Source organism: Stenella coeruleoalba (genome assembly GCF_951394435.1).
Source record: "Stenella coeruleoalba genome assembly, chromosome: 20".
Taxonomy (NCBI): domain Eukaryota; kingdom Metazoa; phylum Chordata; class Mammalia; order Artiodactyla; family Delphinidae; genus Stenella; species Stenella coeruleoalba.
The window spans coordinates 1,289,095-1,305,574 of record NC_137166.1 but is presented as its reverse complement, the minus strand read 5'-3'; the positions used below and the strand labels follow the sequence as shown (position 1 = coordinate 1,305,574).

Genomic DNA, 16,480 nt, shown 5'->3' with positions numbered 1-16,480 from the left:
AGAGGAGAGGGTGGGCAGAGCAGCAGTTCCTCTGTGACGTGGTGGCCTCCCAGGGCAGCCGGGCGGGTTAAACGCCGTGATCCACGTGTGGTGCTTACCCCAGGGCGTGGCTTGGCAGGCAGCATGGCCAGGGAGGGATGACCCTCTTGCCCCGTGGCCCCAAGCAGGGAGAAAGCAGTGGGAGCGCCAGTGTGGATTTCAGCTCCTTGGAAGGAGCCACATTTTGGCTCCATTGTGTGACCAAGGCTGTGGTATTTACAGCAGTCTATAGGCAATGAGCTCCCCGTCACTGGAGGTGTACAAGCAGCAGTCGACTCTTAAGAGAGAGGGTAGGCCGTTGGGGGGAGTTAAGAGGAGCTCCGTGACTCTCGTGTCTGGACTCTCAGAGAATAGCCATAAGCAGTGATGGGACAAAGCCGGGATGGCTGAGGACTGGGGAGCTCAGTGTGTCCTGAGCGGGGCCTGCACCTCTCTCCTCTGCTCCCTCCTTGGGGACAGTCAACCGCTTCCAAGATGGACAGTTCCAAGTGCGTGTTCGAGACGCACTGCTGTGCGCCCATCCTTATACTCGGCCCCTCGTTTTCTCCACCCACCATGAGGCGGGTACTGCTGTTCCCATTTCCCAGATGAGGAAACTGAGGCTCCAGGAGGTTAAGTAACTTGCCAAAGTCACCAGGACCAAACAGCAGAGGGGAAATCACTATTTTCCTAACCACAGAGACCCCTGCAGGACGGGGATGGGGGGCTGGAGATGCCCGCACCCCCACCCCCAGGCCCTCCCCTCCCGCCTGCAGCCTCCTCTCCAGGGGTTTTGTCCTCCTTGGGCCCAGGGCGCAGGTCAGCCTGGGGAGACTTGGCGTGAGGTTGAAAACCCTCTCCAAGCGGAGAGATAATCCAGGGAGTGCGCCAGAGAAGCGGGCCTCTGAGGCTCTGAGGCTCTGCAGAGGGGCCCAGGGAGGAAGGAGCTGCCTGCTCTTCCCTGCAGCTTTATCTCCTGCAGAATTAAATCCTTGATTAACCCTTATCTCCCCAGCAGGCACTATCTCCGCCTTGGCGCCGAGTGTCCAGACACACGTACAAGATGATTGATTTCTTAAAGATATGCGTGCCTTTCCGATACTTCATTTATTGTCTAAATATTTTCGCTAACATTTCAGCAGGCCCCTTATCGAGCTCAGCTGATGGGCCCCGGTTCTCTCCCCCGTGTACCTCCCGCCCCTGATCGTCCTGTCACCCGCCAGGCAGTTTGTCTTCGCTGTTTGGAGAGGGAAGCGGGAGAGGGGCGACGCTGGGGTGTGGCAACCCTTTCCCACTGGTCTCCTCAGGCCCAGGCTGCTTGCAGGCCAGAGGGGAGGCAAGGAGCCTCCCGTCACAGTCCCTGCACACACTGGGCGTCGGGGGCGGTACCCCAGAAAGGACACAGCACGCAGAGCCTGCCAGGAGTCGAGAATTGGTTCTGACACCAACTTGCTGTGGGACCTCAAGGTCCCCCAGGATCCAGGTTCCACCACAGAAACCCAGGGCTTGGAGGTGCAGCAGTTCTAAAACTTGTACCCAGCTGCAGAGGAAATGTTCAGGATGGATGGATGGGTGGTGGGTGGAGGGGTAGATGGTGGAGGGAGGGATGGATGGATGGAGAGACAGGTAGATGGAAGATGGATGGGTGACGGTAGATGGCAGATGGATAGGTAAAGGTGGGTGGATGGTGCATGGACTGGTGAGTGGTGGATGGATGGTGGATGTGTGGATGTATGGATGGATAAATGGATGGTGGATGGATGGTGGGTGCGTGGATGCGTGGATGGATAATTGGAGGTGAATGGATGAGTGGTGGTGGATGGATAGGTTGGTTAGTGGATGTGTGGATGGTTAAATGGATGGTGGATGGGAAGATGGTGGATACATGAGTGATGTTTGATGGACAGATGGACGGTGGATGGATGGGTGGATGGTGGATGGACGGGTAGATGGATGTGTGGACAGAAAGATGGTAGACAGATGGGTAGAAGGTGGATATATGTACAGGTAGATGTTGGATGGGTCAGTGGGGACAGGTAGATGGATGGATGAGTAGAAGGTGGATGGTTAGGTGGATGGTTGGTGGAAGTGTGGATGGTGGATGGACAAGTAGAAGGTGGAAGGATGGGTGAATGGTGGACACATGGGTGGATGGATGGATGGGTGGATGGTAGATTGCGGGGGATAGTGGATGGACAAGTAGAAGTTGGATGGCCGGGTGGATGGACAGGGGAGAAGGTGGCTGCATGGGTGGGTGATTGGATGTGTGGATGGATTGGTGGATGGTGGGTAGAAGGTGGATGGAAGGGTGCATGGTGGATGGATGGGTGGGTGTGTGGAGGTGTGGATGGATAAATGGATGGCAGATAGACAGGGAGAAGGTAGATGGACGGTGGATGGACTGGGAGAAGGTGGATGGACAATGGATGGTAGAGGGATGGGTGGATGGATGGGTGGATGCTTATGGAGGGGCAGTTGAGTGGATATTGAATGGATAAATAGATGGTGGATGGACAGATAAACGGCAGATGGATGATGGACAGTAGATGGACGAGTAGCCAGTGGATGGGTAGGTGGATGGTGGATAGATGGGTGGATGGATGCATGCACAGGTAGATGGTGAATGGAAGGCTGAATGCTACATGGATGGGCAGAAGGTGCATGGCTGGTGGATGGTGGATGGAGGAGGGATGGTGGATGGACAGGTAGAAGAAGGATGGTGGATGGCAGATGGATGGATGGACAGGAAGATGATGGATGGACGTGTGGAGGGTGGATGGAAGGGTGGATGGTGGATGGATAATTAGAAGGTGGAAGGATGGGTGAATGGTGGATAGATGGGTGGATGGATGGACAGGTAGATGGTGGATGGATGGATGGTAGATGGATGGGTGGAAGGTGGATTGCAGGGGATAGTGGATGGACGGTGGATAGTAGATGGACAGGTGGATGGTTGTGGAGGATCAGTTGAGTGGATATTGAATGGATGGTGGATGGACGGATGGACGGGTAGATGGAAGGGTGTGGTGGATGACGGGTAGATGGTTGTTGGAGGAGTGCGTAGATATTGGATGGAAAAATGGTGGTGGATGGTGGATGGACAGGTAGATGGTGCATGGACGGATGGATAAATGGTGGATATGTTGATGGTGGATGGATGGGTGGATGATAGATGAACGAGTAGCAGGTGGGTGGATGGATGGGTGGGCAGGTGGATACGTGGATGCATAAATGAATGGTGGATGGACGAGTAGATGGTGGATGGATGGGAGGTGGGTGGAAGTATGGATGGACACGTAGATGGTGGATGGATGGGTCAATGGTAGATGGACGAGTAGCAGGTAGTGAATGGTGGATGGACAGGTAGAAGGTGCATACATGGGTGGATGGCGGGGGGAATGATGAAAGGATGGGTAGAAGGTGGATGGATGGGTGGGTGAGTGGATGAATGGGAGGATGGATGGATGGACAGGTAGATGGTGGACTGATGGGTGGAAGGCAGAACGATGGGCAGAGGTGGATGGATGGGTGGATGGGTGGGTTAGTGAATGTGTGGATGAATAAACGGATGGATGGTGGATGGATGGGTGGATGTGGATGGATGGGTGAGTGGATATGTGGATGGATAAATGGATAGTGGATTGCCGTGTGGATGGTAGATGGAGGATGGACAGGTGGATGGTGGATCGATGAGTGGATGGTAGGTGGACCAGTAGGAGGAGGATGGATGGGTGGTTGGTGGATGGATGGGTGGGTGAATGGATGTGTGGATGGATAAATGGATGACAGATGGACAGGTAGATAGTGGATACATGGGTGATAGATGGACGGGTGGATGGTAGATGGCCGAGTAGCAGGTGGATAGTTGGGTGGATGGATGGACGGACAGGTAGATGGAAGGTTGAATGCTAGATGGATGGTCAGAAGGTGGATGGACGGCTGGATGGTGGGTGGACAGGTGGATGGACAGGTGGGTGAGTGGATGTGTGCACGGATAAAGAATGGTGGATGGACGGGTAGATGGTGGATAGATGGTTGGATGGATGGATGGACAGGTAAAAGGTGAACGGGTGTATAGTGGATTGATGGGTAGAAGGTGGATGGATAGATAGGTGAGTCAGTGGATGTGTTGATGGGTTAATGGATGGTGGATGAATGGGTAGAAGGTAGATGGATGAGTAGATGGTGAATGGATAGATGTTGGCAGGATGGGTAGATGGATGGATGAATGAACAAATGGGCCCTCACTCACTCGGCCCATCTGTCTGTCCAGTTGTCCTCCCACGGCTCACCCACTTTAGCCACGAGGCCACCGTGACATCAGTGAGAGCTGGGAGGGTGCCCCCTGGATGGCACGCAGGGCAGCAGGTCTGAGCCTGCCTGTGAGGCTGACGTGGGACCATCCAGGCCCAGCTGCCAGCTGACCGCACGCAGATGGGCTCTGAGCGGTGGGGCCCCTCCAAAGGCCGCTGCCAGCGGTCATTGCCTGGCACAGCCCGACTCCCAGCAGGATGATCCCGGGCCAGGGGGTGACGGGGCTGCGGTGCACCAGCCCGGTGCCCTCCTGGCGAGGCCCCTCTTCCTCTGGCTGTGATAGGGAGTAATTCCCAAGGGAAGGCACTCAGCCCAGGCGTGGTGCATCACGGGTCTTTCTTTGCCAGATGGGGCCATGCCTTGAGCCGCCCGTGTCGTGCTTCTCTTGCCTCATGAAACGTCTTGTGCCAAGGGTGGAAAGCCATTGCCTCTGGCGATGGTGAGTGGGACGCAGGCGGGGGCTTCTCAGGACACGCTGAAAGGGAGAGATGAGTGCAGGCCCCGATCAGGGCCTGCCCCAGGTTCCCGACCTCCCGCGAACCTGCCCGCAGTGCCCTGGGGAGGCGTTCTGCAGGCCCCCACCTCCCCTCGACGCTACTTCACGCGCTGTATGGCGAGTTTGGGAACAGCCTCAGATACGGCTGTCACAGCGGATGCGGTAGAGATAGGGTTTCTGATGGCTATCAGCGGGCACAGAACCCAGACACTGACCTCTTTGTTGGGGGAACAAGGAGGGTTCTCAGATGCACCCAGAGAGTTTAAAGTGGCCGTCCGCTGTCCCGGGGCTGGGTGGGGCAGCCTGGAGTCAGGAGGGAGGGACAGGGCGACCCCCAGGGCTAAGGCAGGGTAGGGGCCAAGCTTTTTTCAGACGCCGCACCCGGCCTGTCTGGGGTGAACCCCAGACCCAGCAGTGAGCCTGGGGCGCCGGTGGAGGGGAGGTGGCCGGCAGTAGACACATCTCTGATCGTTTTAGGCTCGCACCCCGCTGCCCACGGGCAGGGCCAGGAAGGGAACCTGCCTCAGCCTGGCGCCTCCGACCACCAGAGAAAAGGGCTTCTGTTCCAGGGCTGCTTGGAATTGGGGGAGGGGGGGGAGAAAATAAATAACGGGGCAGGGGGGCAAGCTGTAGCCCTAGCGCACGGCAGGGTCCAGCTGCCCGGGACAGTGCGCGTTGCCACCCCACAGGGACGGGGACAGGGGCAGACTGGGCATGGCCGTGCTCCTCTCCCCGGAGCCGTGGGGCGCCGGCTCTTGCACCCTAGGGTCCGTGCGCAGGCAGGGAGGCTGGTGATGGTGGGCCCAGCCTGCCTCATTTAAGTGGGGGCCAGGGGCCCCCAGAGTGTTAAGGGCTGAGGGAACGAGGGTGAAGGGTCTGGTGGTCATACGGCCTGGATCTCCTGGCCCCTCTCCCTCCTGTGAGTCAGGCGCGGGGTGCAGGATGCAAGCCCCCCCCACGTCCCCTGCCCCTCACCCGCCCAGGGCAGCCACCAGGCGAGGGGCTGCTCCCAGCAGGAGGCACACAGCCGGGAACACAGCGCCGCCGTCTCCCCTCCACTCAGATGGACGCGGAAAATTCAGGGGTTCTGCAGCGTCAGCAGAGCTGTGCGCGGGCGCTTTTATCATGCCGCGAACACGCCGCTCCCGGGAGTGATAAGCATTAAACCGACCGGGAGGCTGTCAGTCTCAGTTTGAGGGTTTAGAAATATTGGGACGAATAATTAGATTTCATATCGTTACCGCAGCACCCATCGGAGGATCAGGCAGATTAATTTTTTTCTCCCTCCTCCACTCATTAATATTCATTAGAGACTCAGGGAGACCCTGGCCTCCGCCTCTCTGCTGGCCCAGGTCAGGATAGCTGGGACGTGGGCGCCGCCGGTCAATCGCTGCTGTGCCAGCACCCCCCCCGGTCCCACTTTGGCCCCCCAGCCTGTCCGCAGCTGTGGGTGACGGGGACCCCCCAGGTCTGCAGCTGCCCATTAAAGCATGCTGCTTGGTGGAGACACTCGCCCCCAGTTGATACCTGGCGGTTGCTGGCCTGCCGCCCCAGTGGACATCAGCCTCCTAGGTCCGAAGGCTGTCCTCTGCCCACTGTGTCCTGCGGGCCAAAGGGAATGGAGAAGTTTGTCCTGTGTTTGTCACGTGCCAGGCGGCTTCACACAGGCTTCCACTTCCCAGTGCCCCAGGGAGACTGAGTCAAAGAGGGATGTGACCCACCCCCAGAGCAGGTGGCAGCAGTGGAGGGAGCCCACGGGCTCGGGGCATTGCCGTTTGCAGGGAGGGCGGGCATGGTGCTATTGGGCACAGTCAGGGAGTCTGGACTGGACCCGATGCCCAGCTCTGGAGCCCACGTGCTCCCTGCAGGCAAAGCTCAGTAAAGCCGTGGTCTTGGACCAGGCGGGGAGATGCCCAGAACACGTCAGGGGACCTCCCATGTGTCACTGCTCCAGCCATCCCATCACGCTAGCTTCCTGGCCAGCTGCCCCATCCAGGTGACGGCGAGTGACACTGGGCCTTGAGTTAGAGCTTCTGATACACAGTTTGACTAAAAAGCTTTTATTTGCATAAAACAAAGAAAATACTCAGACACGAATGTGCTGCGCCCAGTGGTGGAGCTTGGGGACCCCCTGCAGGAGAGGAGCCGTCCACAACCCATCCAGCCCTGGGGCTGTGGCCTGAGGGGCGGCTGCGGTCATCACCCTAACTTTCTGCGGCCAGTCAGGGCCAGGGTCTGTACCTCATCGCCTCCGTGTGGCAAGGGCCAGGCCCCTCCCAGAACCATGTAGGACAGGGGACGTATGTTTGCAGTGCCGCCTGGGGAGGGTGGGGGAGGGTGCCGGAAATCAGGCCACCCCTTCTGGGCGCCGCTGGCAGCCCCGAGTGAGAACCGAGCTCAGGAGTGCTCTTCCACTCCGGGTGCTGCAGAGGCCTGGCTCGCAGACCAGGCCGCTGGAGACAGCGTGTCTGGGCAAGGGGCTGACCACCGTCTGCGAGCCACAGGGAGGCCAGGTGCTGAGACAGTCCCACAGCTCACTCTGTAGGTCTCTGGGGGCCTGTGTGTGGGAGGAGCCTGCGTCCAGTCCAGTGCCCCACCAGGGGGGGCAGCAAGAACGGAGGTCCGGGTGTGCCTCCCCGCTCTGCCACTCTGGCTGTGTGACTTTAGGCAGGTTGCTCCACCTCTCTGGGCCTCGGTTTCCAAGGGAAACCAGCACCTGACCCACGGCAGGCAGGCACTGGATCCCTGCTGCATGCGTGTCGCCAGCGCTTGGCGAGGACCCGCAGCCTGGACAGGGCGCCCACGGGGCAGACTCTCAGGCATCCCTCACAGGGAGCCCCCCCGCTGCCCCGGCCAGCCTCTCCTCTCTCCTGCTGACTGAGTCCTTGCTGACCCCCCTCCCCGCCCCCAGAGCCCGGCCCTGACCCTGCTGCTGGAGGACGAGGCCTGCTGGCTGAGGACGCTGCCCCGGGCCCTGACCGCGGCCGAAGCCAACTCGGAGATCTACAGGAAGGGTTGGTATCCTGGCGTTTCCCTCACTGCCTTCCGGAGGGTGGGGGGTCACGGCTCCCCCTGGGCCGGCTCTTAAAGGGAAACCAGCCTGCTTGGGCCGGGCCGAGGGGCTGGCCACCGCCGCCACCACACGCCCAGTGCCCCCATTAATGCTTGCCTAGGGCTGGACAGGCGTCGGCCCCGGGGGTCGGGGAGAGCGGGCCCAGGCCAGGACTGCCCTCAGGGCCTCTGGGAGACCACAGGGACAGTGGATACCGGCAGGGCCTGGTGGGCCCACCTGGGGGTGCCCACTGGACCAGGGCCCTGTGCGGCCTGACTCCCTCCAGGAGTGGTCAGGAGGGCCATGTCCAAACCCAGCTGGGGGGCCTGGGACAGGTCCCCTCACCTTCTGGGGCCTCTGTTTTGTGAAGCCGAGGAAAGCTCCACGTCCCTCCTGTAAACCTGCACTTTCCCCCATTACAGATGAGGCAGCTCAGGTCCCGGGGAGGATGTGGGGAGCCAAACACCACAGCATGGCCACGGGAAATCCACCTCCTTCTTCCGGGGCGGGGGGGGCTCCGCTTTGGTAGAATGTTCTGGGGGTGTCACCCTCACCATCGCCTCCTGAGCACACTGGACTAAATGTCCTGTGGGCAGCCTTAGCCTTGTTTCAGGACAGAGCCAAAGGCCCCTGGAGGTGGGCAGGGGCAAGCTGGGCTGCTGCTCCAGCACCTCCCCAGCCCCTCCCTACCTGGGGGCCTCCAGGGCACAGCAGGGGTCAGAGCAGGTGCTGAGGTCAGCATCCGGGGCCCTGCGCGTTCCGTCTGCCCTGCCATTGGCCCCGAGGACCTGGGTAGCACAGCACCTGTGTGCCTGTTTCACCCCCTGGCCCACCCTCCCTGCTTTGGGGTGCTCTAAGGACCCAGAGAGCAGCTGGAAAGCACGCGAGGGCCCAGGGCCCAGGTTGGCAGCAGGTGCCCAGCTGGGGGTACGTACACCTGGCGGGGACGTGGCCCAGTTAGCAGTGCCTGGCCTGTCCCCCCTGCTCGCCTGGTCAACAGGGTTCATCTGCCCGGGCAGATGCTAGCCAGGTGGCCTGGTCCCGTGGGCAGCTCAGCCCGGGTCCTGTTGGCCAAGGCTGCCCCCCGCTGGCCACCGTGGCAACAGCCACGCTGGCTGAGTAGCGAGGAGCTGGGAGGCCTTTCTAGGGCGTGGGTGAGCGGCTCCCAAGCCCTCCCCGCCGCTCTGCTCCCCTCTTCCCTAAGAGGGCCGTCGCGCTCCGACGGACACAGGCAGGGAGGCCCAAAGAGCAGGCAACACCTAGTCGCCCTGAGGAGGCAGGTGCGCCACGGCAACCAGCCGGCCACAGCTGCGAACCGGGTGTGGCTTCGCCCCGGCCACCACACCGGCTTCAGAACCCCCATGCCTAAGCTGGGGCGGCGCAGCGGGCATCAGGAGGATAAGATGGGCAGGGTCTTTGCAGAGGCGCGGCCGCGGTGGCCTGGGGCTGCCGGCGCCCCGTCACAGACGCCCTCCCCCCGCAGATGGCGCCCTCTGGTGCAGGCTCACGAGGCCAGTGGCCGCGGGCGGACGGCTGAGCGTGCTCCTCGCAGCCGAGCCCCACAGTGCCCCCAGCCAGCCTGTGAAGGAGCCGGTGGAGCCCGAGGGCCTGGCCCCCTCCCCCGCCGCCGACATCCAGCTCCTGCCCCAGCAGGCGGGCATGGCATCCATCCTCGCGACTGCAGTTGTCAACAGTGAGTAACCCGCTGCCTGCCCGCCCCCACCCCAGGCTCAGAGCTGCAGGCGGTGCCCAGCTCAGGATCTGCAAAGACTGGTCCCCACTGCCACCTGAGCAGAGGTGTGCCCCGGGGGCACGCACGGGGGCCTAGCCGTGGGGTTCCAGGAGGGGCTCCAGGGTGCAGTCAGCGTGCAGGGGGCCACGTGGTGAGCTCCCAGATGCTGACGGGGAGGCGGGCTCTGCAGCAGAGCGGGCTTCTCACCACAGCGCCTCTGGCACACGCTCCGCGGGGTCCGGAAGGCCCTTCTAGGGCGCCAGCTGGAGAGGCCGCGCAGGGCAGGGGTGGAGTCTGGGACACATGCACCGTGGGGTGCCCAGCAGCAGCCCTGCCCTCGCTCACTAGACGCTGGTACCAGCCCCACCTCCCAGTTGTGAAGGACGTGGTCAAGTGTCCCTTTGGGGCAGAGCCGCCAGTGTGGAGAGCTGCAGTGGAGGGACCACGTTTGTCACTCCTCCCTGCAAGCAGCAGAGGGTCTGAGAACCGATGAGATTCACCGTTTCTCAAATCCTGGTTCAACGTCCACACCGAACCAGGCGGTCAAGGCGCTGGGGTCAGCGAGGTGGGGACAGCTGCCCGCCCTGAGGGGGCAGGCGGCACATCCACGAAGGAGGGCAAGTGGTGATGTGGGCAGTGGCTGGGGTGCTTGGGAGACGGGAGACGCGAGACGGCCACCGTGGCCAGAGCCAGACTCCGAGGGTGGCCCCGGACCAGGGCTGGGATTCCTTCTCAGAGAAACGACCGCGGCAGGGGGCTTTCAGGCAGCAAAGGGTACGACCCCATTTAGTTCTAAAATTGCATGGCTGCTAGACTGTAGGGTTGTAAAATTGGGAGAAAAGTGACCTTTTTAAGCAGGTCAAACGTGAAGACGGCACAGGGCCTGCCGGGGGGGGGGGGAAGCGGCAGCGTGAGGCCGGGGCTGCAGCACGGCCGCGCGGCGGACACTGTCCGTCCCATCGCAGTCAGGATGGAGGGCCCGTTCTGAGCAGCCTGACCCAAGACGCCTGTTGGGCACTAAGTGGAGCCCAGGAGGCGACTGGGGGACACGTGCTGGGGCTCAGGGTGCGGTAAGAGTTGGGGAGCTCCAGGCAGGACGAGGCCCCAGGGAGAGACAGGACCTGCAGACACTAGAGCCAGGGGTGAGGGGAGGCCCACCGTGTCCCAGCTGTGTTGAGAGCAAAGGCAGGCAGCATGGAGATCACCGTGACCCAGACACTGGCAGCCAAGTGAGGAGGGTGACACCGGAGGGGTGGGGACAAGCACAGGTGGGTGGGCCGGACAGGGCAAGGCCACTGCCTCAGGGAGAATGGGGTCCTGCCGGGGAGCTGAGAGGGTGGCGGTGAGCAAACAGGGGTCTTGTCTGATGTTGAGGTTTCAGGAAAGAAGGGTGCTGGATAGAAGGGTCTCTCAGAGGCCAGGACGGCCACCCCACCAGGGCAGGGAATGGCATCTGGTGCCCAGGGGGCTGCCTCTCTGTCTCTTTTGGATGGGTAGGTCGGGGGGGCGGGCTGCAGGGAGCCCCAGGTGCTGGAGGGCTTCCTCTCAAGCCCACCCAGGAGCAGCCTCTCTGGGCCTCGGTTTCCCTCCCCTGGGGTCTGACACTGGTCTGTGAGGGCATGGTGGGCTAGCATCGTTTATACCAACCCCACGTGGGCCTCTCCTACTGGTGGTCTAGAAGGGCTTTCAGAACCCGAGCTCCGAAGTCAATCAGACCCGGTTTAATTCTTGAGACTCCACCACTCTGGGCCTGTTTTCTCATCTGTGGAAGCAGTGTCCTTGCTAAGTTTTAGGGCCGGGGCCTAAAGTTTCAGGGCCGGGGCTAAGTTTAGGGCCTAAGTTTAGGGCCTAAAGTTTTAGGGCCGGGGCCTAAGTTTTAGGGCCGGGGCTGGGGCCCACACGGGCCTCCGAGGCTCCCAGTCCCTTCGCTGTGCCGCGAGCAGCAGCGCAGTCCCCAGCACTGACCCTGCAGATACCAACAGCAGCCCACAGCTGGCCCCTCAGACCCGGATCCCAGCTCACGGCCTCAGCGCTGCCCCTCAACCTCCAAATAAAAGGGAACTTGAAAACCAGAAGGTAGAAACCTCGCAGCCCCCGGGGGGCAGGCAGACCACGTGTTCAGTAACTACCAACCAGCGGGCTGAGAAATACGTCCCAACCCGCACACGACCCCCAAAAGGTGTCCATTCCGTGTGAAGGTCAAGGTCGAGACCCAGAACAAGGTCTCCCCCCTGCCCTGGGTTCAGCCTAGGGGTGGCTGGCCAAGGAGCAGGGACAGAAACAACAAAACATTCCTTATCATTCTGCTGAAGCACCCACCAGAGAATGCTCACCAGCTGGCAAATCCACCCCCACCATCCAAACCCCCAACCGCAAAGGTACTTGGGTTAAATGTAGTGAATTCAGGAAGTTCTGACCAGTAACACAGGTGTATGGGGGGGGCGGGGAAGGGCGGTGCACCGGGAGGCTCCTCCTGCTCTGCAGCTCCTGGCCTCAGCCCCCTGCCTACCCAGAGCCACGCTCACCTCTCGCCCTGCTGCCCCAGTGCTTGGGGACTCAGGCACCCAGCGGCCCACACACTTGCTCACACGCACACACCTGTCTCCTCGTCCTCCTCCACGGGCACCCAGCTCCACGCCAGCCCGCAAGTCCCATCGCCCCCGCCAAGTCACAGAGACAATCAGGTCACGGACCCCAGCCTCGCTTCTTCCGTGGGCGCCCCCAAGAGACCACAGTGTCTCCTTATGGGGTTCCCTGTCCGGACGCAGCCCAGGGGCCACCCATCCCAGGATGCAAGTCCCCATGGCATCCTGAAGATCCGTAGTGAGGGGACACGGAGTTACCAAGGGACACCTGAGAAGGCAAAGCAGTGAAGAGGGACAGCCCAGGTCACAAACCCCACCCCACCCCCAAGCTGGCAGACGCCGGGGCACAGCCCTCGTGTTGCAGAGGGCCCAGGGCCTGCCCCGGGTGCCAGGCGGCCAGCGCTGCTGCCGGGGCACCCCTCAGGCTGCACCCGCCTCTCCCGCCCGCAGAAGACGTCTTTCCCTGCAAGGACTGCGGCATCTGGTACCGCAGCGAACGGAACCTACAAGCCCACCTCCTGTACTACTGCGCCAGCCGCCAAGGCACCAGCTCCCCCGCTGTGGCCGCCCCCGATGAGAAGCCCAAGGAGACCTACCCCAACGAGCGGGTCTGCCCCTTCCCCCAGTGCCGCAAAAGCTGCCCCAGCGCCAGCTCCCTGGAGATCCACATGCGCAGCCACAGCGGTGAGCCCCGCCCCCAACGGCGTGTCTCCCCGCCCAAGCCACGCATGCTCCCTGCATTGTTCCTGGGGTTGCACAACGGCCGTGGACGTGCCCAAGTGGTCCTCCCACAGGGCCCCAGGCCACTTGCCCCGCCTGCGACCGGCTGGGTGGTCGGCTGGGGGCTGGGCCCCCGATGGGGACCTAGGAGGCAGAGCTTAGGGGCCCTCCACACGTGCCCGTGCCGTAGTCCTCGGCTGGCCAGGCTCCCTTACCGGGCCCCATGTTCCAGGAGAGCGCCCCTTCGTGTGTCTCATCTGCCTGTCCGCCTTCACCACCAAGGCCAACTGCGAGCGGCACCTCAAGGTGCACACAGACACGCTGACGGGTGAGCGGGGCCAGGAAGGGGTTGGCGGGGTCTGCGGGACGCAGCCACCGGCAGGGCTCTGACACCACAGCCTACCTGCAGGTGTGTGCCACAGCTGCGGCTTCATCTCCACCACGCGGGACATCCTCTACAGCCACCTAGTGACCAACCACATGGTCTGCCAGCCGGGCTCTAAGGTTGAGATCTACTCATCAGGGGCTGGGCACCCCACTGCCAAGCTCCCCGCAGGTGAGCTCCTGGTGACCCTGCGGACTGGGAAGGGGGAAGCAGGCTCGGCCACGAGGGGTGGGGGGGGGGGGTGTCGGTTTCGGCCTCGACGCTCCACCACCTCTGTGCCCAGCCCAGCTCTCCCTTCCCGCCCTCCCCAGCTTCAGGTCTGGCCCAGGCAGGTCCTGCTCCAGGCCTGAAGTGTGGCCCCTGGCGTCTCCCCGCAGACAGTCTGGCCGCCTTCCAGCAGCACACGGCGCTGCACGGCCCCCTGGCCTCTGCAGACCTGAGCCTGGTGCCCGCCCCATCACCGGGACTGGACAGGAAGGCCCTGGCAGAGGCCACCAACGGAGAGACCAGACCGGGCCCCCAGAACGGGGGTGGCGGCGAGCCCCCGGCGACCCCCAGGAGCATCAAGGTGGAGGCGGCAGAGGAGCCCGAGGCGGAGCCAGGGCCCCAGGCCCTGTCGCGGACGCCATCACCGCCCAGCGCCGGCCCCAGCCCCGTCCGCGTGAAGGCGGAGCTGTCCAGCCCCACGCCCGGCTCCAGCCCAGGGCCCGGCGCACTCTTCCTGCCGCAGTTGCCCACGGCGCCGCCTGCCTCCGAGATCCTGGCCAAAATGTCCGAGCTGGTGCACAGCCGGCTGCAGGCGGGCGCGGGGGTGGGCGCGCCGGCTGGCCTCTTCACGGGGGCCCCCAAGGGCGCCACGTGCTTTGACTGCGACATCACCTTCAACAACGTCAACAACTTCTATGTGCACAAGCGCCTCTACTGCTCCGGCCGCCGCCCGCCCGACGACACGCCCCCTGCCCGGCGGCCCAAGGCGGCCCCAGCCCCGCCGCGCGCGCCCCCCGCCCCGCCGCCCGCCGAGGCCGACGAGCAGCGCTCGCCGCCGGGCCCCGGGGCGCGCGAGGACGAGGCGGGGGGCGCGGCTACGCCCGAGGCGGAGACCGAGGCCGAGGCGGGCGGCCGGGGCAGCGAAGGCAGCCCAAGCCCGGGCAGCGGGGCAGACGAGGACGACGACCCCCGCCGGACGCTGTGCGAGGCCTGCAACATCCGCTTCAGCCGCCACGAGACCTATACGGTGCACAAGCGGTACTACTGCGCCTCTCGTCACGACCCGCCGCCGCGCCGGCCTGCGCCCGCCGGGACCTCCGGGACCCCCGCGCCCGCTGCGCCGCCCGTGCGCACGCGCAGGCGCCGCAAGCTCTACGAACTGCACGTGTCCGGACCCGCCCCGTCCCCGGTCGGACCCGCCCAGCCCGTCGCGCCAGGCCACGCCCCCACGCCGCCTGCGTCGCCGGCGCCGCGGCCCGGAAGCGGAAATGGAGGCGGAGGTGGAAGCGGCCAAGACCCGGCGGAAGGCCCCATCGACCTGAGCAAAAAGCCGCGGCGCCAGGCTCCCGCCGCCGCCCCTGGCCCTGCGCCCGGCCTACCGGCCCTGGCCGATTACCACGAGTGCACAGCCTGCCGCGTGAGCTTCCACAGCCTCGAGGCGTACTTGGCGCACAAGAAGTTCTCGTGCCCCTCTGCCCCGCGCCGCCTGCGCGCCGCCCCCGAGGACCCGCCCGCCATCGTCTGTCCCTACTGCCCCCCGAACGGCGTGGTGCGCGGCGACCTCATCGAGCACTTCCGCCTGGCGCACGGCCTGCTGCTGGGCAAGCCCCCGGCCGGCTCCGGCCCTGGCGCCGAGGCCCGGACGCCTTCGCCCGCCGCGCCCCGCGACGGCCTCAACGGCCAGGACCCTTGGGAGCCGCCCGCCGGCAGCCCCCGGCCCGGCCCGCCCCCGGCCACGTCCCCCGAGGCCGTGCCGGCACCCCCCTCCCACTCGGACAAAGGCGTACAGACGCCCAGCCAGGGGACGCCGGCCTCCGTGCCCAACGGCAACCACAGGTACTGTCGCCTGTGCAACATCAGGTTCAGCAGCCTGTCCACTTTCATCGCCCACAAGAAGTATTACTGCTCCTCGCATGCGGCCGAGCACGTGAAGTGAGCGCCCGGCGCTGCTGCCCTGCAGGGGGACCCGGGACGCTCCAGGCACAGACCTCGTCCGAGAGGCTGCAGGGGGCAGCGCCCGCCTGGACCTTGGCACTTAATAAAGAAGTTCAGTTTGCTGAGCACAGTGGTGGAGCAGTCTAGTTCTCTGAGCGGGGGGGCCCTGCGGGGAGGGCACAGGCAGGGCCAGCAGCACCTGTAAGTACACGCAGGACACTGCAGGCCGGAGTCCCGCAGTGGCCCTAAGAGCTGGATCTCGCCCCGCACCCGGGGCTGATGGCATTGCTCTGGGCCCCCTTGGGGCACGGGGAGAGCAGGCACTGCCCTTCTGGGTCCACTGTGCCCTCCAGGATCCAGCCAGACGCTCTGGTTTGGCCACCAGACACCAAAGGGAGGAGCTTAATCCTGGCCAGCGGACAGCTCTTCCACCTGCTCAGTGACAGGCCACCAAAGAATCAGGGAGGGGAGCATGGTGGGGAGGATGAAGCCCTGCAGTTGCCGAGGCTGATGCGGGAGAAGGGAGAGTGGGAGAGTGAGCCGCTGACAGGCACTGGGGCCCACAGCGAGCGACCCCTGGGGCCCACAGCGAGCGGGCACTGGGGCCCACAGCGAGCGACCCCTGGGACCTGGGGGCTGCGGTGGGCACGAGGCTGGGGCCACACCACCCCCAGTCTGCCCTGCTGCTGCTGACCATGACCTGGGCCAAACCCAAGCAGGAAGAGCCCAACTGTGGTCCTGGCACGTGGCAGCTGGGGGGCTGTGGGCACCCTCCAGCCTGGTGTCCCTGTTTGCAGTACAGAATGTCTCTCCCGATATACCAGGCCGCCTACTGCAGATGAAAGTGAAACCTGACCTCTCACCTTTCTCTGCCTCTGAACATCAGATGTGCTTCCTGCCACCCACCCAGACTCACTCACCTGCTCGATCGAGGCAGGTTTCCTCCCGCCCAGCCCTCAGGGGTGACAGGCTAAGGAGCTTGTGTTCGGACAGGAACAGTCCCCACACCTCGCCCACAGGTACATGGGACACGGCC

General features: G+C 63.6%; 1 protein-coding gene across 2 annotated transcripts in view; it reads left to right on the top strand.

Moving 5' to 3' along the window:
• The window catches only part of ZFPM1 (zinc finger protein, FOG family member 1), a 67,642-nt gene extending 52,077 nt beyond the window's left edge, over positions 1 to 15,565 (top strand). For both annotated transcript variants that reach the window (XM_079907152.1, XM_079907153.1), the window contains exons 5-10: positions 7,740 to 7,842; positions 9,364 to 9,573; positions 12,648 to 12,881; positions 13,150 to 13,245; positions 13,327 to 13,473; positions 13,680 to 15,565. In XM_079907152.1, the coding sequence (XP_079763278.1) occupies positions 7,740 to 7,842; positions 9,364 to 9,573; positions 12,648 to 12,881; positions 13,150 to 13,245; positions 13,327 to 13,473; positions 13,680 to 15,445 (2,556 nt within the window). In that variant the 3' untranslated portion in view covers positions 15,446 to 15,565. The remainder of the gene's footprint in view (positions 1 to 7,739; positions 7,843 to 9,363; positions 9,574 to 12,647; positions 12,882 to 13,149; positions 13,246 to 13,326; positions 13,474 to 13,679) is intronic.
• Positions 15,566 to 16,480: the final 915 nt, after the last annotated feature.